Source organism: Suncus etruscus, chromosome 17, assembly GCF_024139225.1.
Source record: "Suncus etruscus isolate mSunEtr1 chromosome 17, mSunEtr1.pri.cur, whole genome shotgun sequence".
In the NCBI taxonomy this organism is placed as follows: Eukaryota; Metazoa; Chordata; class Mammalia; order Eulipotyphla; family Soricidae; genus Suncus; species Suncus etruscus.
In genome coordinates this window covers 42,050,703-42,071,428 of record NC_064864.1, presented here as the reverse complement: position 1 = coordinate 42,071,428, position 20,726 = coordinate 42,050,703, and the positions used below count along the sequence as shown (strand labels likewise).

Genomic DNA, 20,726 nt, shown 5'->3' with positions numbered 1-20,726 from the left:
CGCAAAATACCAGATCACAGTTAGCTCATCTTCCCCCGCTTGGGTCTGAGAAATGGCACAAAGTTAAGTTATCTATGTAGCTGAACAGCACTGGAAGCCATCACTGTGGGTTAAGACATCAAAGATGTATTCAGGGGTCTGTACAGGGAGCAAACAGCCCTACTGTCTGGAGGGCAGCAGAGGGGCTCAGTGCTGCTGAGATGTGCAGCCTGGCACAAAGGAGGATGTGGGCAGCTTCAATCACTGCCTCATTTGCCGAGACAGACCATCAGGATCACCCCACAATCTTAGGCACCATGGCCAAGAAGGCATCCCATGACTAGGACCCGAGCACCTTAGTCTTAGGGGGGTTGCCCTCTCAGTGACATCCCTCCAAATCCTGTCTCACACTGCTCCCCACCTTCCGTCTTTGCTTAGAGCCCGGCCAGTGAAAGGGCTTTCGGGCAGCATCATTGACTCCCAGGCTCCTGCCCAGCCAGCCACCAACCTCAGGGATATTTTTAGTTCTGGGCAGCCAGGCCAGGTGATTGGCAGCAGGCGGAGCCCACATTTCCCAAGTCTCAGTGTTGTTCCTGGCTCTGCATGAGAGGTGCTGGGCATGGGGAGGGGACCTGAGCATGGCTGGCACCCCGGCCCACAGCTGCCTCATTGTTCCTGGGGCGGGGCCACCGGCCACCACTGCCACTGACTGAAGCTTCCAGCATTCTTTCCTGCTGAGTCATCACAGGGCAGCCGGGTCCAGTCGAAACAGACCAGGGGCACCCGGCAGCCCTCCTGGTCAGCATGACTCGGCTGTCACATTAGGTCCACCTTGCTGTCCTGCCCTTGTCACACTCTGGGTGTATGTTTACATGTCCGTCTCCCCCTCCCTCTTAAGGGGGAGACCCCTCTCCAGGCTGTCTGGCACATAGGAGAAAATCAATAACATTTGTTGAATGAATGAGCCTTTGGAGCAACACTCAGGCAAAAGGGGGGCCGAAGGGAGGGAAAGAAAGGTCCAGGTGACAGCAGGGAGGCCAGAACCCTCTGTCCATTGGACAGAACCCACTGAGGCACAGAAGGAGGAAGAACTGAGGGACAGGATTCGGAGGCTGGAATACAGAATCCTAGGTGCTTTGCTCAAAACAAGACTCTCCTCTCTGTCTTTTCAACAACACTTGCACATGCCTAAGTATAGATGCATATGGTCATGCACATATATGCGCGATCATGCCATCATACAAATGCGGAGATACAGGCATACATGCACACACATGTGCGCAGACAGACACACATGTACACACTGGCACACAGATGTGCACACACAGACATGCACATGCTTCTCCCCAAGATCTTGGCAAGGCCAGGGCTGCCTCATTCAACTCCATGAGGGGCTGTTATGGAGGCCTGATAGTCTGCCCTGGTCACTGTATTTTCTTGGGGAGTCAGTGTGTCTTTTGGGGCTCAATGTTCTCAACGGAACAATGGGCAGATCCCAGTCCTCATTGCAAGCTGCATTTCTGGTCTATGGCAGTTTAGACTATCCTGTACCCCCATGAGCACAACTGAGCCACATTGCCAGTCTCACTGGAAGCAGCACTTTGTCATGCCCCTGCACCCCAAAAGGGGTGAGCGTGCCACACTCTGGGGCTAGGACTGTGACCCCATGCTCTGCTCAGCACTGAATGCAGCACAAGGTGTGGGGGACCACACCCTAAGGTCAATGCAGCCCCAGGTGTGGGGAGGGGTCAGCACCCAGGGTCAATGCAGCCCCAGGTGTGGGGAGGGGTCAGCACCCAAGGTCAATGCAGCCCCAGGTGTGGGAGAGGCAGCACCCAGAGTTAGCAGGAGCAGATGCTGCCCTGGAAAGTACCCGAGTAGGCAAGGTGCCTTCGTCCTGGCTCTGAGGCCAGCAGCCCTTCTGCAGCTACAAGTGTCCCCACTAACCTGTCCCTGTCCCGTGTTGCCATTAGGCACCCCGCGACCTAGACTCTGAGTGTGGCCTGGGACATCCCTGTCCCAGGTCCCGGGGGGGGGGGTGGAGACTGGGGTGCACTGGGCGCGGCAGTCGGACGAGGGGCCGGCTGAGCCCAGGTCCGCCCGGAGGCGGGGCCTGTTGGGCGCGAGGTGGGGGGCGCCCGCGGCCGCAGCAGCGGGATAAAAGGGCCCCAGGGAGCCCGCGAGGCCCGTTAGTGCCGCTCCCGCCGGGCCGTCCTGTCCACACCGCCGCGCTGCCGTCCAGAGCCCGCACGCCCCGGCCCAGGTCTGTCTGGCTGTCCTGTCATCTGTCGTGGGTTCTCTGGCCTGTCGGGGCGGAGGGCGGGAGTCCCAGGGCCAGTTCGCTGAGCCCCCTCAGTCTCCCCAACTTGCTTCCTACTGGGAAAGGGACCGGGAGGAACTGGGAGCTGGGCTAGGAACCAGAGCCAAGTCAGGGTGCGTCAGACTCTCTGCACTGTCTCCCAGGGGGATATGGGCAACAGGCAAGTTGGGCTCAGAGGCCACTCTGGGGGACCAGTGGCAGGACTGGGCTGCCTCCCCAACTCTGCAGTCCAGCTGCCTAGGCGGGCACTGGGCACAGAGGGTGGGGCTTTGGCAATGGCAGCTTCTGGACAGGTAGCTGGGCCCACCCAGCCCAGCTGTGGGCACTGGGTCGGTCTCTTCATCAGAGGCTCCCCAGAGGGGCTGGGGTTTCGAAAAGGGGCAGTGAGTGAGGGCCAGGACCTCTCGGGCATTGGACCTCTTCAGCCCACTACAGGGACCAAGGCAGGTGGAGTGCCAGCAGTTCCCGGAACAGGTGCTTCTGACACATGCGGGCAGGACCTGCATGTGTTCTTGGGTCCCCGGAGCTGGATGGTCATCACCAGCAGTGGTGGAATTTCATTCATTCCTCCTGCCCTGTTGCCCCTCCCCCTCTCCCCAGTCCCTGGCTCCCTCCCCCTCTCTCTCCAGTACCAGGTTGCCTGAGTGTGTGTCCAGGCTGGGTCGGGCCTTCACCTCTCAGGCTAGCCCTCTCTGTCCATGTAAAGTGGAAACCAGGCTTAGCAGAGTGTTTGAAGCCTGTTATGATCAGGGTATCATCCCTCACATGTCTGCTTGCTGACTCCCTGCCCTTCACCTGGAAACTGCTGCTCCCCGGGAGGCTGTCCTTCTCTGAAGGAGTCCCACAGCCCTGTCTCTCTTCTCTTCTCAGGGCTCTGTCTAAAGAGAACACACACACCAACACTGGGGGGAGGAGGGCACCTGTGGGGTAGGCATGATGGAGGATCAGTGAAGGATAGGTAAAGCATGTGGGAACGTCAGTGTGGGAGATGGATGGGATAGTTCTGGGCTGCACACTGGTTTTGGGTAGTGAGAGAAGTTGCTGGAGCCTGAGTGCAGCCAGGAGACCTGCAGTAGCAGGATAGGTGACACCTGCCCTCACCTGCTACACCTTCAGCTGGCCATACACTGTGTCCCCAGGGCCACCAGCAGGAAGGAGAGAGCCTGTAAGCCAGAACTGTCCACCACCTCTGCTATTACCCCGCTAAGCTTGGGGAGACCAACCTTGGGTCCCATACCATTCAGTCCACCTGTGGACAATAAGAGCATGCCACAGACAGGTTCCCTACTTGCCCCATGAGAGGGGCTCACCCCTGAAACTCAGAGACAGGGAAGCTCCTATGAGCGGAACCTTGGTGGGGCAGTTGAGAACCACCTGACTGTGGGGGGTCTCTCTTAGACCAGACTAGTGTGCTCTGGGGTGCTCACAGTCCTTCCCATTCTCTCGGAGTAGGAGGGGCATGAGGGGAGGATCCCCACTCACAGTGGCTCTAGGTTCTGATGTTTGTTTCCTCCTTTGGGGGGGGGGGGGTCACAAAAGAGAAACCAGAACCTGCAAGTCAGCTGGCAGCCCTTTGCTTAGGGGCAGCCAGACCACACCCACTCTGTAGGCCCAGGCTTCTGGATGCAATGGACTGGAGGAAAACATTGTTTATGTCTGGAAAGGAGGTTGGTGCAGGGAGAAGGGGGAAGGGACAGGCCAGGATGGATAAGGAGAGGCAGACTGGAGCCTGATGTCACATTGCTGAGCTCTGCTGTGTCCTGGTCCTTCTCTTACACAGCCCAGTTCGCAGGTTCTGAAGTTCTGACAGCTGTGGTTAGCTGAGAGCTGGACTGAACAGGCTTATTCTCAGATGTACTCAAGAATCCTGGACCTGGAATTTTTATCCTCACCCCATTGTGGTGGTGATGGGGCTGTGGCTCATCCCTGTGTCTCCATTCCTGGCCCCTCTGCTGCTTTCCTAGGAGCTCGCCTACCTCCCACCCACCAATCCCTGTACATACTAACACAGGAAGGTTCGCGGTAGGGTGGGGCAAAGGGTGCTGGGTGCTGGAAAGAAGATTCCCAAGCAGATAGCACCTGTGGGGAAGTCAGTGGGGAAGTCCCACCAGACCTCACTCAGGCCTTAAACAGCAAGGCCACCCCAGTGTAATAGCTATGAGGGAGGGGCATCCCCAATGGCATTGGTCAGGGCTCTCATCTACTCTCCATTGCTGTCCCATGCTGACTTGGCCATGGAGCTGTGTGGTGGAGGCTCAGACAACCCAGTGAGACTCTCTTCTATGCTCCCCCACCTTGCTCCCAGGACTAGGGCTTTAGTGCATGTGGGCTTGAACCCCTTTCCTCTAGATTCCCCAAACGCATGAACAACTGTTGTATCCCTTAGTCCTCTCTGGTGTATGTTCACTAAAACTACCAGGAGGTAGGATAGAAGTTCTACATCTCACCAGGCCCAATCAACCCTTCCTCCTCTTGCAAATTCCCAGTCCTGCAAGTGGGGGCTGCCAGGGGGTGCTCGCATCTCCATCTCCTCTTGTCATTGCCTTATTGGGTCTTCTCTACCTGGAAGGCTGCTGCTCCCACCTCAGGAACTCTTACTCATCCCACAGGGTCCAGGGGCCAAGGCCCTTTTCTGAAAGTCGCCCTTGATTTCTCAAATCTGATTGATGCTTCTCCTCTGTGCCCCAGCACCTGCCCAAAAAGTGGCTTTAGTGAGTTTTCCCCAAGATGTTGCTAAACAATAGACCCTACCCCCCCCAACCACTGTGATACCCAGAGCTGGGGCTGACTGCTATCACCTGCACTATTGGAGTGACCAGAGGGAGAAGACTCAGCGTCCTTACGTTAGAGGAAGGATTTGGGACCTGGACGTTTGATATGCTCAAGTCACATGGGAAATGAGAGAAAAAGAGCCAGAGTCCCCCCAGATGCTCTCTTGTTACAGCGCTTCCCATGCCCTCCCTAAGGAAAACAGCCATAGTGCTGAGAGTCTCAGAGGTGGGTAAGGGCAGCATCCTAGGGCTCAAAGGGCAGGACCCTTCTCTCCCTACAGATAGACTGTATTCAAGAGAAGAATCTGTCAGTCCTCTAATGTGGGCCACAGCTTCCACTGGGGACTGACTTAGTCTCAGAACTTATCTGGTTGGGAAACTGGGAGTTCAGGTTAACTTGAGACTTCTTCAAGGCCACATTGTCAGTGAATGTGGGGATGACCAGACTGACTCATCACAGAACCCAGATGCCATCACCACAACCACAAATACACATACACGGAGACTCCCATGTCCACATGCATCCATGCATAGCACACCCATATACACACGTGTGTATACATTCATACTCTCACATGCACACATACTCACACTCTACATGTATACACACCCACCATTGAGGGGCCCGGCCTCCTGCCTCAGCCAGCGGAGAGCCTGGAGTATGAAGGTGCGAGTGATGCTGCGGTCCTGTCTGTTCTTCCCATAGGTGCCCTCACCGTCACCATCACCATGAGGTGGGCCGTGCCAGCCTCCGCAGTCCTATTTCTGCTGCTCCTGCTGCTCGAGCAGCCACTTCTGAGCTCACCGCAGTCCCTGGGGTCCATAAAGCTGCGCTTGGCAGGCCCAGGGAGCCGGCCAGAGGAGGGACGACTGGAGGTGCTGCATCAGGGCCAGTGGGGCACCGTGTGTGACGATGACTTCACGCTGCAGGAGGCCAACGTGGCCTGTCGCCAGCTGGGCTTCGAGACCGCCTTGACCTGGGCCCACAGTGCCAAGTACGGCCAAGGGGAGGGTGAGTGTCAGTCCGGCTAAGTAGGGTCACTAGGCAGTTGTCCTAGGCAACTAGGGGTGTCTCTCTGTTGGTCTGTGAGGACTCCTGAGGGCTCAGGGGGAAGATGGTGTCTCTTGGACATGGATTGAGGCCTACAAGTACTCACCAAGCTGTCTCTGATTGGCAGAGAACTGCTAGGCAGAGATCATAGCTGGCCTCTGCTCTGCATCTCCAGTTTCGCTTGTTATGAGAAACTCTCCCCACCAGAACCAACTCTGACTTCCCTCAGCACAGCAAGGGATGTGCACCGGGCACAATGCTGCTGAGTGAGAGGCTGGGTGGACAGAGCAAGCACTGGTCATTGACCCAATGGACACTTTTGGGAAACAAAGTCTGGGGACCTGCTTGCAGCAGTGAACAGCAGGAGGGGCTGCTGACACCAAGATCACTTAAAGCACCTTCCCTCCGCCTGCCTGCCCCCCCCCTAAGTAACCCCTCTGCTACTCAGGGTTTGGTATAGGAAAGTGGATGAATCTGAGCATCCCCTCTCCTCCCAGGGCCCATCTGGCTGGACAACGTCCGCTGCGTAGGCACAGAGAGCTCCCTGGAGCAGTGCAACTCCAACGGCTGGGGCGTGAGTGACTGCACCCACTCGGAGGATGTTGGGGTGGTGTGCCACCCCCAGCGCCGCCGTGGCCACTTTTCCGAGCGTGTCTCCAATGCTCTCGGGCCACAGGTGAGGGGTTGTTAGAGGGTTGGCGGTCAGAGGAGGCAGGTGGCAGAGCAGCCCAGGCACTGGGGCCCTTTGCATGTCTTGGGGCAGGCAGTAGGACGTGGCATCAGGGCCCGCTGGAGGCAGCAGGAGTGAGGGGCTGCCTCACCCACAAGGGTTGGCCACAATTGCTGTCTCTTCCCGGCACAAACAACCCCAAGCTAAAAACAGCCCAGGCCAAACAACAGGCGCGCCCAGGCAGGGCCTCTGGCTGCGGCCTCTGTGCTAGGCACAGGCCTGGGGCAACAGCCCCACCAAAAGTAAGGGATGTCTGTCCTACCCAAAGCAGCCCAGGAACTGGAGTGGGGGGGTGCCCAATCATCCTGCTTGGGCTGGGCTGTTCTTAACTATTCCCTGGAATGGCATGAAGACCCCTTAAGGTCTGGTGAATACCCAAGGACTCACATGGGGACCCCAGGGAGAGCATAGATCTGCATAGTTCTGTCATGCATTAAGGAAAGTCCTGTGATACTGAGGAGAAGCTCAAAGGGGGACCTGCCAGTATGCGGGAGACCCCAACTTCTGTCCCTGACACCATATGGAACCCAGAGCATGTCAGGCATAGCTCCAACCGTCAGGCCTGACATTGGGCCATAGGGAGCTGAGTATTGGAAGTGGCCCCAAACTTCCAAATATTGCTGAGAGCATACCTGCCCTCTCCTCAAAAGACTGAAAAAGTGCTCCCCCAAAGGCCTCCCTCTACTCTGCACACCAGCCTGTCCTAGAGTGGGGGTGCTAACTAAGTAAGTACTGTGTCCCCCACTGCACTCTTTCTCAAGAGAAGTCCTGCAAGGGGGTAGGCCAGGGCCTGGGTGGCTGTCCGGGACCCCTGGTGAGGTGTGTGTGTGTGTGCAGGGCCGGCGGTTGGAGGAGGTTCGGCTCAAGCCCATCCTCGCCATGGCCAAACTGCGCAAGCCCGTGACCGAGGGAGCCGTGGAGGTGAAGTTCGACGGTCACTGGCGACATGTGTGTGACCTGACCTGGAATAGGAACAACAGCCGGGTGGTGTGTGGGATGCTGGGCTTCCCCAGCACTGCCCCTGTCAACATCCACTACTACAGGTGAGGGGGCAGCAGTGGGGAGGGGAGTTGAGCTGGTACTGGGTGCAGAAGAGGTGGGGCCTTCCACACCCAGCCAGGTGGACCTTGTGAGATGTCCCAGTGGGTACCCAGGCAAGACATTCCACAGGGCTGGATGGGGCTGGATTTCTGTGTCATGGAGTGTTTGACCTACATGTTCTATATACTTCATGGTTTCAAGTCTGATATCTAGGTCTTTAATCCATTTGGATTTTACCTTTGTACATGATGTTAACTGGAGGTCTAAGTTCGCTTTTTTACAAGTGGCTAGCCAGTTGTGCCAACACCACTTATTGAAGAGGCCTTCCCTGTTCCATTTAGGATTTCTTGCACCTTTATCAAAAATTAGGTGACGGTATATCTGGGGAACATTCTCTGAGTACTCAAGCCTGTTCCACTGATCTGAGGGTCTGTCTTTATTCCAATACCATGCTGTTTTGATAACTGGGGCTGGATTTCTGGGGAACTGATCCTTCTAATAACTAAGAGGTGGGGGTTAGGGAGATGGCTCAGAGGGTAGAGTACATGCCTTGTCTGCAGGAGCACTGGGTTCAATCTCAGCACCACATAGTTCTCTGAGCACTAGACTAGGAGTGGTTGGGGGAAAATGGGGAAGTGAGGACTTCAGGACCTTAAGAAATACCTAGAAACTGCTAGGAAAAAGAATCCTTGCCTATCAGAAAAAAGATGGACTGGAACATAGCATTCTCCTGAGATGAAAGTAATTAAACACATAACATGGTATTCCCGATCTTAAGCTACACTTTATAGGGCTGGTGACTCAGTGGTCAAATGTAGGAGACTGTGCTTCCCAGCACCACACGGAGGGAACAGAAGCAGGTCACCGCTGCTCAGGAAGTGACAGGGATTTTTGTCTGGGGGTGTAGCTTGGAAGTTGAGCAATTGCCTCTTATGCGTGACACCTTGGCTTCAACATGAAGTGGGTGGGAGAGGGGAGAGCAAGAGAATAAAGTTCATACCAAGAAGATAGCTCAAAGGATTGAACACCAGTTTTGCAAGCCCAATGTCTGGATTCCATCTGACACTGATTGGCCCCCAAGCACCACCCAGATGAACCTCCGAGCACCTCCAGGTGTGGCTTCTCTACAAGAGGAAAAAACTCACAAAGGGGGAGATAAATTAAACTGGGCATCACTGGTGATGTTGTCTGTGTGAGCAGACACCTGAGAGGTGACAGTGGGGCAGATGGCTCTAAGGCTCACTGAGCTCTCTGTTCTGTTGGGGTTGATGGCCAAAGCACTGCATTGCACTGTCTTGTTCTGATCAGTTGGTTGGGTGGAGCTGGGTTGAGAGATGACAAATACTCTATTAGAAACACAACTGTCACAAGTTGCATCCAGCTGTAAATAGTGGTTGGTCACTACCCTAACCATACCCTGCATCCACAAATCTCCCTCTTGGGATTTACCAACAACTGTGCAATATCGGTGTGCTCTGATCTGAGGGCTCCAGGATGCTTCCTGCCAGTTTTGTTTTGGTTTGGGGACCAATACCAGCAGTGCTAGGGGTACTTCAATGGTTCTGTGTTCATGAATGACCCCTGATGGTTCTCAGGGGTTGTATGTAGTGCCTGGGACTGAACTGCGGTTGGCTGTACACAAAGCAAGTGCTCAATCTCTCCAGATTATAAGTGAAATAATCATGGCTCTGTATACTGAGGGCTCTGCTGCACCCTATAGTCTTGCTGAAGGCATCTGCTGGGGGTCTTGAGGAGATCTGTGGGTAAAGGAGACTTGTGTTTCCCATCAACCAGCAGTAACCCTCTCTCCTTGCTGGGCACGAAGTTATCAATCCTCAGACACCCCCATCAGTTTCAGTCCCTGTCTCTCCTGGACAATCCAAAGCCACATTCTTCCCTCCTGCAGGACACTGGTGTGGGAGTCCTCTTGCCCCGTGCTTACCATGACTATGAGATGGGGCAGCTCTGAGATAGGGACCCCCCACACCTTGGCTCTGGGTTCCTATTCTCAGGCACTGTCAAAGATCCCTTCATCCGGACTGGGGAGCAACCCAGCTGAGGGAGTGCCTGAGTGAGGCCCCTGCCTCCCCTGTGAAATCAGGGAAGTTTGGTTTGGAGACGCTGTCTACCAGGCTGCAGTGTTGAATCATGTGGTGATGAGCTTAAAGGCTATGACCATCCCCGTGGGTCTTGGGGTTTATCAACAGCTGTGCAAGAATATTAGTGTGCTGTGATCCTGAGGGCTCCAGTATGCTTGTTGTCATAGTTTTCTTTTGGTTTGGGGACCAGTACTAGCAGTGTAAGATGGGACTCTGCACCCTCTCCACCTCCCATCTGCTTTTTTTCATTCTTAGGAAAGTCTGGAACTTGAAAATGAAGGACCCCAAGTCCAGGTGAGGAGTGGGATCCTGGGGGCAAGATGCAATCCACTGCATGAAGGTATGAAGAATCTCCTGCCTATGGCCAGGGCCCTCCTGGGCACATCCTTTGACTCCCCCCCACCCTTGGGCACCCTTGTCTTCCAGGCTGAAGAGCCTAACCAAGAGGAATTCCTTCTGGATCCACCGTGTCAACTGCCTAGGAACAGAGCCCCACCTGGCCAGCTGCCAGGTGCAGGTGGCACCAGCACGGGGCAAACTTCGACCCGCCTGCCCAGGAGGCATGCACGCTGTGGTCAGCTGTGTGCCTGGGCCCCGCTTCCGGTCATCCAGAGCCAAGCCTGCACGCAAGGAGTCTGGGTCAGAGGTGGGTTCCTGGGACCCCCCAGTGGGGAAGCAAGACCCCTGTCTATAGGAACCACTGGGCAGTGGGAAAAAGAGAAGCTCTTCTAGGCAGGCAGGAATCCTTCTGTCAAGGGAAAATTAGGGAGGGAGCCCGATAACTGCTATGAACAGGTCAGCCTAATAGTGGGCATGACGTGGTGAAGCTCATGTTTGGAGCCAGAATCTGGCTGTTTGCATGAAGAGCGGTGCCAAGAGCAAGTCTGGTAAGGGTGGGCACACAGCATTCAGGTAGGCCCCACTTGGCTGGGGGAGTGGCCAGGGCAACTAGAATGACCAGTCACACACATATACCCACTTAGACAAACACACAATATACCCTCATACAAAGCATATACATACATACCCCAAACACATATATATTCAGACACATAAAATACTCACATTTATACTCACACATATACAAACACAATATACATTCACACACAAACATATGTGCACATAAACACAATAAATGCTCATACTTGAACATACATATAAACATCTACATAAATATACACAGACAAATGCATACACACAGCTGGTTTCCCCAGGCAGATGGGAGCTGAGAACAATGGCTGACTCAGGCCCCAGCCACTGAAGGCCCTGACCCTCCTGAGTAGGGCTGAGTAGGGCTCCCCAGTTGCCTCCCCTGGCCCCCCTGAGCCCCTTTTCTGCCAACAGGATATGCGAGTGCGGCTGCGCTCTGGGGCGCAGGTGGGCGAGGGCCGAGTGGAGGTGTTCAGGGACCGGCAGTGGGGGACCGTGTGTGACCACCGGTGGAACCTGGTGTCTGCCAGCGTTGTGTGCCGGCAGCTGGGCTTCGGCTCAGCAAAGGAGGCGCTCTTTGGGGCCCAGCTGGGCCAAGGTTAGTGTGGAGCTGGGGGCTGGGCGGTGCCACCTGCCACCCCAGGAGTGCCAGGTCAGGGGTAACAACAGAGATGGCCCGCACATTTCTTTCTCCTGGCAGGTCTGGGGCCCATCCACTTGAGTGAGGTGCGTTGCCGTGGGTATGAACGGGCCCTGGGCGACTGCCCGGCTCTGGAGGGTGCCCAGAATGGCTGCCAACATGGGAACGATGCTGCTGTCAGGTGCAATGTCCCCAACATGGGCTTCCAGGAGCAGGTGAGCCAGCACAGGGCCTTTCCCTGACTCTTCTCACCATCCCTCATCTGCTGTCCCTCCCTCAGTCCCCTTCCTTGTGCCTTTAAGCCCAACCAGGGGACACTGTGGCTTCCTGTCTGGGGTGGTGCCTGCTCCCACACACCTTCTTGGGTCACAGTGCCCAGGGCAGCAGCCTGTCAGAGCAGGGCAGTAGAAGTTAGATGGGAGGGTCAGAGCTCAGGTCGGGTTAGTGTGAACTTGGGCATGTCTCCACCTCCACAAGGGTCTCTCTCCCGGGAGCTGCCCCTGGGCCTCAACCCGAGATGACACAAGTGGCACTTCATGGCTGGCGGGTAGACACAGATACCCCCAAGGGTGGGACAGGAATTGAGGACAAGTATCCTGGGAACATTCGCGGTGAGGGGTATTATGCTCCTGGACCCTCTGCTTACTTCCTCTGTTCCTTGCAGGTGCGGTTGGCCGGTGGGCGCACCTCTGAGGAGGGGGTGGTGGAGGTGCAGGTGGAGGCCAATGGGCTTCGGCGCTGGGGGGCCGTATGCAGTGACCACTGGGGACTTGCGGAGGCCATGGTGGCCTGCCGGCAGCTCGGCCTGGGATTTGCCAACCATGCCGTCAAGGTAGGTCCCTTTCATGCCCCAGCCTCCCACACCAACACGCTAATGTTTCATCCCAAACTCCCACACCAACATGCTGACCTTTCACCCTAACCTCCCACACAACATGCTGACCTTTCACCCCGACCTCCCACACCAACAAACACACTGATCTTTCACCCGAACCTCCACATTAACTCTTTGATTTTTGCCTCAAACTCGGCATTAACTCGCTGATCTTTCATGCACACGTTCATAGTTATTGGGCCTCCTGAGGTGGGTCTGGGGTTCGGTGGGAAGCTTGGAAGAGACAGGAAGGGTCCCACAGTGCACAAATGTGTTTGGGAAAGTGATGCAGGGAGCCAGGAGGGGAGTGCTAGCGGTTGGGATAAACCTCCAAACAAAGTGGTAGAAAGAAGCATCACTAGGTTGAAGAAAGTGGGGTGTAAGGGCAGCAATGGAGTCTGAAGTCGGGTGGGGTGGAGGCGACAGAGGTAGGGCCTGGAAACAGATATCTATGTATTTCTTTATTTGGATTTGGGGGCCACACCTGGTAGTGCATGGGGGATACGTGACAGGGTGCTCAGGAAGTCACTCCTGGCAGTATGGGGGGGGGGAGGAGGGGGCTGATTGGTGCTGAGGATCAAAACTGGGGTCCCACTTGCAAAGCACAAGCTCCAGTACTAGGAGCTACCTTCCTGCCAGCCATAGGTTTAAAGGTTCAAACATCCTTTGCTGTGGGGCAATGGGTTTCGGGGTAGTGTCAGGCCAGTCACAAAGACCCAGCATTGCAGCAGCCCAGAGGGCTGTCCTGGCCACAAGGCCATGGGAAAGGGAGATGGGAGAACGAGAATATGCTGAAGGAATTGAGTGAGGCCTGAAGCTTCTTGAGGGTTCCACAGCCACAGGCCAGGCAGTGCCACACACTTTCCCTGGGGAACGGGCTCCATCACGAACCCATGTGTGATCTGGAGCTGGGAGCTGGTGTGGGCTCAGGGGCCCAAAAGTGAAAGGGACCCCACCTTTACCCTTTCAAAAGAGAGAGGGAGCAGGGTTCAAGCTGGGAGCTCAGGTGGTAGATGGGAACAGGGCGGCAGGCTCTGGAGTTCTTGAGTCCCCAGCCCCTGCTTGTCAGGCTGAGGATGGAGCACACCGCAGCAGGGACTGGGGAGAGAACAGCCTGACAGAGTTGTGCTGCTTTTTCTCAGGACACGTGGTACTGGCAGGGCACGCCGGGCGCTGGAGAAGTAGTGATGAGTGGGGTGCGCTGCGTGGGCACAGAACTGGCCCTGCATCAGTGCCAGAGGCACGGGCCGGTGCACTGCTCACATGGAGCTGGCCGCTTCTCTGCTGGGGTCTCCTGCACAGACAGTGAGTAATGGCAGCACTCCTGGGTGTAGGCCAGGCACCTCACACTTGGGGCCGCAGGTGGGGACAGGGACCCAGCCTTTAAGAGTCCCAAAGCCCAATCCCACCACCGGGGCCCAGAAACTCCACTGGGCCCCTCAGTTCCAGCTTCTGGAGTTCCTTGAAGATCAAAAGAGGTTGGGAGCAATACTCCTGGCAGCCAGCAGTGTGGTCCCAGCCTTCCCATCAGGACCCTTGTTGTTGGAATCTTGGGGAATGTGCATCTTATGCTCTTTGAGGAAATGCAGCATTTCTTCCCTTCACTTGCCAGCCAGTGCTGAGTGGATGAGGCCACGTCTCAATACATTTCTTAGTGTGGCTTGGAGCAAAGGGAAAGTCTGGAAGCCATCGCAGAGGGTTTAAGATGTGAGGGGGCCCAGGTTCTAAATGCTCAGCCACACATACACTGCTTCTCTATGTAGTGAACTTTGACCCGGAGGCTGCAGGCTGGCTCCTCTTCCCAGACCATCAGTGGCAGGACACCCCATGTTTTTTCCAGTGGGCCTTCAGCAGGGCCTTGACTACAACCCCTTCTTTGCATGGGACAGGCTACTTGAGGTCCCTGACCAGAGCAGGTGGGCATTGCTCCTTAAGGCATCCCTTCCTTTCTGGGACCCCCATCCCCTTCCTATTCCGAGGCCAGAGCTCAATTGACCCTTCAAGGCTGTGCCTACAGCATGGCTCTGGGTCTGAGGCTGTCCCACACTATAATCGGTGAGCACCCCCCCTCCAAAGCACATCTCTCCCCCTCAGGGACTCTCTGGGCTGGGCAGTGGAAGTCCCAATTTCTCCCCCCCCCCCCACCTATGGGAATCTGAGCATTTTGAGGAAAAGGTGCTCAAAGGGCCCATCCACCCTCAGTGCTTACCCCCTACCCCACAATAGCAAGTCCCCACACTGTGCCAGGGCCCCCACCCAGGAGACCACTGCCTGTCTCTCAGGGCTCCCCCCACAGAAGGCAGATAGCTGCTCTAGGATGTGGCAGGCACCACTGTCCAGATGTGTGTGCATGTAGGGTGAGTGCAGCAGGGCCGGGAGAGGCTCCGAGCAGCCAGTAGAGCCTGGGTGGGGCTTCACTGATGCCATAGAGAGACACAGATACTGGGAGGGCATCAGGCTGCCACAAGAAGAATCGGGGAATGAACTGTGAGCCACTGCACTCAGATGAAAGGACTTAGGCAAAGATCAAGTTGGTTGCTGTGGGCACTGAGGATTCGGGGAGAGGAGAGAGAAGAGAGAGGGGAGGGAGAGACTTAGGAGTTGAGCTATGTCAAGACCCAAGAAAGCTTTTTTGATTTTGATTTTGGGCCACACCTAGCAGTGTTCAGGGTTCACTCCTGGTTCTGTGAACAGCGGGCCTCCTGAGCAGTGTGCAGAGAGGGCTTGGGGGTCAGTCCTGGTGGTGCTCAGTCTATGTGGGCTTGAGGTTTTAAAGCAATTTTCCAGAGGAATCCTTGTTAGTGCACATCACTGATGTTGGTCATGAATCAGTGACCCACCAAATATTCCAGGGGTTCCTATAATAATATTACTCAGATTTTCCCCATGTGACTGATAAGGGAAATGAGAGACGGGAGGGTTAATGAGTGGGGACCCTCTGGTGCTGCCAGGAATTCAACCCAGATTATCTAGGGTCATCCTCGCAGTTAGAACTCATGCCGCCAACTCTGAAATCACCTTCCTCCAAAGAGCTTAGCCTGGACTGGAAGGGTGGTGCTGTTCCTGCCAGCAGGTGAAAACTCCCTGCCCCTGCCAGGTGCTCCGGACCTGGTGATGAACGCGCAGCTGGTGCAGGAGACCGCCTACCTGGAGGACCGGCCGCTCAGCCAGCTCTACTGCGCGCATGAGGAGCGCTGCCTCTCACAGTCTGCCGACCGCATGGACTGGCCCTACGGGCATCGGCGCCTGCTACGCTTCTCCTCCCAGATCTACAACCTGGGCCGAGCCGACTTCCGGCCCAAGACAGGACGCCACAGCTGGATCTGGCACCAATGCCACCGGTGAGTCCCAATCGCACCTGGGCTCAATGGCCAAGGGGCCAGAGCCTGAGGCCACCTGATCTCTGCCCACCTTCCTGGGACTAACCTCGCTCCCCAGAAGGCGCAAGAAGGTCCCAGGCACATTCCTGCTTGGCCATGCACACTGTGGGAGGTGTGCACAGGGTCCTGCCAGCAGCACCATCCTGCCAAGTTTTCTATAATGGGCAATCAGGTAATAGGGGCTGGAGTGTTGGTACAATGGGTAGGGCCTTGTCTTGCATGCAGCCAACCCAGGTTTGATCCCTGGCATCCTATATGATCCCCCGAGCCCGCCAGGAGCAATTTCTGAGTGCAGAGTGAGAAGTGACCTCTTAGTGCCACTGAGTGTGCCACCCCCCCAAAAAAAAACCCCTAAATACTCAGGTAAAAGTGGGGACTCCCTGGAAACTGAGACCCCAGATAGACAACCTCTCTGTGAAGTTGGCTTGCAGATTCCAGAGCTGGTACAAGCCACACGATTATGTGTCCCTGAGAGCAGATGGGGACCATCCCTGCCCACACAAATGCACAGGCAGAAGGAGACAGAGGAATGCTTTGATTTTTGCTTCGGACACCCCCGTGGGTGAGGAAAGCTGAGAGGACTAGGCAGCAGCTCTAGGTTTAGCTGGGATAAAATAAGCCCCTTTCCCTGCAGCAGGTTGTTAGATGTCGGCTGGAAAACAATGGTAGCAATTTGGTCCCAGGCTGACTGGGGCAAAAGGAATTGTCCTTCCTTTCTGCTGTGCCAAGTGGTCAGCAGTAGACTGGCTTCCACCTCTCCCCCATGTCTGAACTGTGCAGAGACGGGGAGACAGAAGTTGCAGGGTCTGACCACCTGGAAGGGGCACAAGAACATTGGCAGTGTGTTACGCTAATCTGGGGTTTGGGAGGGAGAAGGGCATTGCCCTACCATTATGACGTCCCTCCCTGGGTAATGATGGGGCAGCGCCTTCCCAGAAGTCCCTGTCCTTGGCTGCTGGCTGATAGCTGTCCCCTCCATAGGCATTACCACAGCATCGAGGTCTTCACCCACTATGACCTCCTCACACTCAATGGCTCCAAGGTGGCGGAGGGGCACAAGGCCAGCTTCTGTCTGGAGGATACAAACTGCCCCACAGGTAGGTAGTTTGAACAGTTTCCCAATCCCCAATAGTCCCAGAGTCACTCAGCAGCCTCAGCTACCCAAGACTCTGGTCTGGAGACAGTGGCCCTCAAGGCAATTCCAAAAGTTCTTTCTTTTGTTGTCTGGAGGGACTGAGATGGACCTTAGTGTTCCTGGTTGGCTCATGTATGACACCAAACACGTTCTAACTTGGAATCTAGTTGTAGGCAGATCGCCTCATTTCTACCATGTTCTCTCTCAAAAGGAGTAGGTTTCGTGGTTTGTTTCCCACAGTCTCAGGCCTTCTCCAGGTCTTTCCAATAGAAGAGCAGCTGGATGGATAGAGGAATGAGTGTAAACAGTAGAGATTCCAACTACATTTTTCTAGGCCACTAGGGCTTCCCACTTGAGTGTCCAAAGAAATCATGTGTAACAGAGAAGCACTGGCTCCATGGGTAGGAAGAATTCTGGTAGATCCTCAGCCCAGTTGCTGAAAGGAAACTGATAGGTAGCATAGGTGCTGATGGAAGAATGGACAAAGTCCCTTGAAAGTGAGGCAGAGTATGGGGTCCAGCCCCAACTCTGCCTGAGTGCCGGCCAACCCCCTTCTTTGCAGGACTGCAGCGGCGCTATGCCTGTGCCAACTTTGGGGAGCAGGGAGTGACTGTTGGTTGTTGGGACACCTATCGGCACGACATTGATTGCCAGTGGGTGGATATCACAGATGTGGGCCCTGGGGATTATATCTTCCAGGTAAGCAGCTCTTACAGGAAGTCTACTTTCTCCCTTTCTGATAAAAAGCATATGAGGTAAGAGGAAGGCAAATTTCTGCACAGGACACCTGAAGGGGCCATGCTCCTGGGGAAAGGCTGTCATGGTCTGGGCCCCAACTCAGTGCTCAGTGGAAAGACACACCGCTGAGTCCCTGTGCAAATAGTGGGGCATTACTTGTCCACACAGAGGAAATGTCAGGGACCCTCTGTGTAGTTGCAGACACGAGAACTAGCACGGCCAGGCCAGTGCTCAGAGGCTGTCACTGTCTCACTTGTCCCTCTCACTCCAGGTGGTTGTGAACCCCAAATACGAGGTGGCAGAGTCTGACTTCTCCAACAACATGATGCGGTGTCGCTGCAAATATGATGGGCACCGAGTCTGGCTGCACAACTGCCACACAGGTAGGTGCATGGAGCCTGTGGCACGGGGGTGGAGCCATGCTGGAGCCACTGGAATGTGGGGGTGAAGGTTGGGATGCCACAAATGCTGATTTGACATCTTCAGGGCAGATTCCTGGAACAAAATGCTAAGACCATCAGCCTCACCCTAAAGGACTTGTTCTTTGTCCTATGGCCCTTAGCCGCGTCAACTCTCTCTGATCTCTCCTGAGATTTTTCCTGTTCTTTTTTTTTTTTTTGGGCCACCCCGGCGTTGCTCAGGGGTTACTCCTGGCTGACTGCTCAGAAATAGCTCCTGGCAGGCACAGGGGACCATATGGGACACCGGGATTCGAACCAACCATCTTTGGTCCTGGATCGGCTGCTTGCAAGGCAAACTCCGCTGTGCTATCTCTCCGGGCCCTTTTCCTGTTATTTCAAGCCATGTCAGAGTTTTCCTTTTCATTTTTTGTTTTTTTGTTTTGTTTTCCCCTCTCACTGTTGTGGGGTAGTGGTGGTAACTGAACCAATGATGGCCTCAAACTTGCAAGGCATGTGCCCTGTCCTGGAGCTATGCTTCCAGATGGAATTTCTTAGCTGCCTCTGTCCTGAGCTATTCACAGACAAAAGCAGAAACTCCCCAGGTCTGTGCTATTGTCTCCAACTATTATTACCACAAGTTCAGGACACAGTACACTGGCAGGATTGTACCACTGAACAAACAATGATGGGGGGAAGAGAGGAAGCCTGTAAAGAGGGGAACCTTTCCCTTAGTTTGTCGTCAGTGCTTATTTGCTGTGGGGCATGTGTATTTACACTCCCTCTTTCCACAGTGGGGCAGATTTGTCTATTCAGTCAACAAGGGGTCATTGAAGACATTCCCCCTTAGTACCATTCTCGGCATTTGGAGTATAAATAGAAATAAGATGTGTGGCTCAGACACAACAGGGTAAACATGGAAACAAAAAGCTTCAATGCTACCAAATACCTCAAACCGGAGTAAACACAATGTTACCACTGAAAGCTTTTAACCTGCGAAGGTTTCCCAGAGGAACTGAGGCTGGAGCTGGGCTTTAGAAGGGCAGGATTAGCAGAGAGAGAGAAAGAGCACAGGATTGGACTTCAGAAGGCATCAATGATTTCCAAATCCAACTCTCACTGTCTGGCTCAGAGATGGGAAATATCAACCTCAGATTGTTACAAGGCTCTGTATTTTCAAACCCAAAGGAGTTTTTTGTAGGTAAGGTGACGAGGGTTCTTGCTAAGAGAACAGAATTTATCTTATGGGTTTCTGGGAATCATCAGTTAAGAGGACAAATGACTAGATTTGTGTTTTCAAAAGATACCTCCAGTGACAGATGAGAGGCAGAGGAATAGAGGAAGAAATGATGTTCAGTCTTTTAAGAATGTTATCCTCCAAGATGGGGTACTGATGGGACCAGAGCAATAGCACTATGGGTGTTTGCCTTGCACATGGCTGACCCAGGAAGGACCTTGGTTCAGTGCTGGCATCCCATATGGTCCCCTAAGCCAGGAGCAATTTCTGAGCACATAGCCAGGAGTAACCCCTAAGCGTCACCGGGTGTGACCCAAAAACCAAGAACGGAAAAAAATTAAAAAAAAAGGAGGGGGCACTGAGAAGGATGAGGAGTTGAACTATGAGGCTGAACGTATGGCAGAACAGTTTCTAGATAGAGTAAGTAGGTCATGTCGGATCCAGGAAGTAAGGCAGCTGAGAACACCACAGTACAGCTTCCTGGCAGGGGCCTTGAAGAAAACCAGGTGGGCCCTAAAACTTTGTGTGGGGATAAGAAGGGAGATAAAGGGACACCCCCAGAGGTGCTCAGGGTTTATTCTTGGTTCTGCCGGTTTCATAGAGGGTGCCAGGGCTTGAACTTGGGTCAGCTTCATGCAAGGCAAATGCCCTACCTGCTGTACTATCTCTCCAAATTCCTGAACTTCTTATATTATTATTTATAGAGCTAACAGAACAAGGGAAACGAAAACATATTCAAGGATAAATGAAAGGAGGGCGGAAGACAATTACTGTCTTTAGGTTTGAAGGAACAAAGGGTGACCCAGAGTACATGACAGTCTGGGCTGTTGAGGAAGGATGGAGTTAGAGCTGGAGGCACAGAAGGTCATCGCTACCAGAACAGGGCAAGACAGGTGCCAACCTCCGTCCTCCCAACTCCAACTAATCTCCACTGCTGTTTCCCACACCTACTGCAACAAGAAACTAGAGCACAAAGGAGCAGGTGGCCAATCTCTACAGGACATTCTCCAGGGTCACAAGGAAAAGGAGAATGAATCTGTAAAGGAGACAGAGACAGTGAGCAACACAACACTTTCCACCCAGAACTCTGTTTTGCTCAATGCCTCTGTCCTCACCTGTTAGGGGCTGCTTCTTTAGAACTGGGTCCAGAACCAGCATGAAAAGCATGAGTGGGAGAGGGTGAATCAGTGGTTTATGGAGCTGTAAGGGAAGGGAGGAGGTGGCTAGCTCACTACTGATCTGTTTTCATCTGATCCATAGGGGATTCTCTCCGGGTCAACACCGAGCTTGCTTTGGAGCAAGAGCAGCGACTCAGAAACAACTTCATCTGAAGCCAGCAGGGCACATGCCTGGCTGTGGCCCACACACCGATACCTCAGCTTACTGGAGCCATACCCTCCCTC

The 20,726-nt window shown here is 54.5% G+C and overlaps 1 protein-coding gene across 1 annotated transcript; it reads left to right on the top strand.

Annotated features, from left to right (window-relative positions):
- The first annotated feature begins 5,799 nt into the window (after positions 1 to 5,799).
- LOXL4 (lysyl oxidase like 4) lies at positions 5,800 to 20,711 on the top strand. The gene is made up of 14 exons (XM_049790846.1): positions 5,800 to 6,082; positions 6,619 to 6,797; positions 7,689 to 7,894; positions 10,247 to 10,285; positions 10,418 to 10,637; positions 11,336 to 11,519; positions 11,622 to 11,776; positions 12,226 to 12,393; positions 13,578 to 13,740; positions 15,533 to 15,776; positions 16,797 to 16,912; positions 17,513 to 17,649; positions 17,960 to 18,071; positions 20,584 to 20,711. Exons 1-14 carry the CDS (start codon positions 5,800 to 5,802, stop codon positions 20,652 to 20,654), a joined length of 2,277 nt encoding a protein of 758 aa, XP_049646803.1. The 3' UTR covers positions 20,655 to 20,711.
- The last annotated feature ends 15 nt before the right edge of the window (positions 20,712 to 20,726 follow it).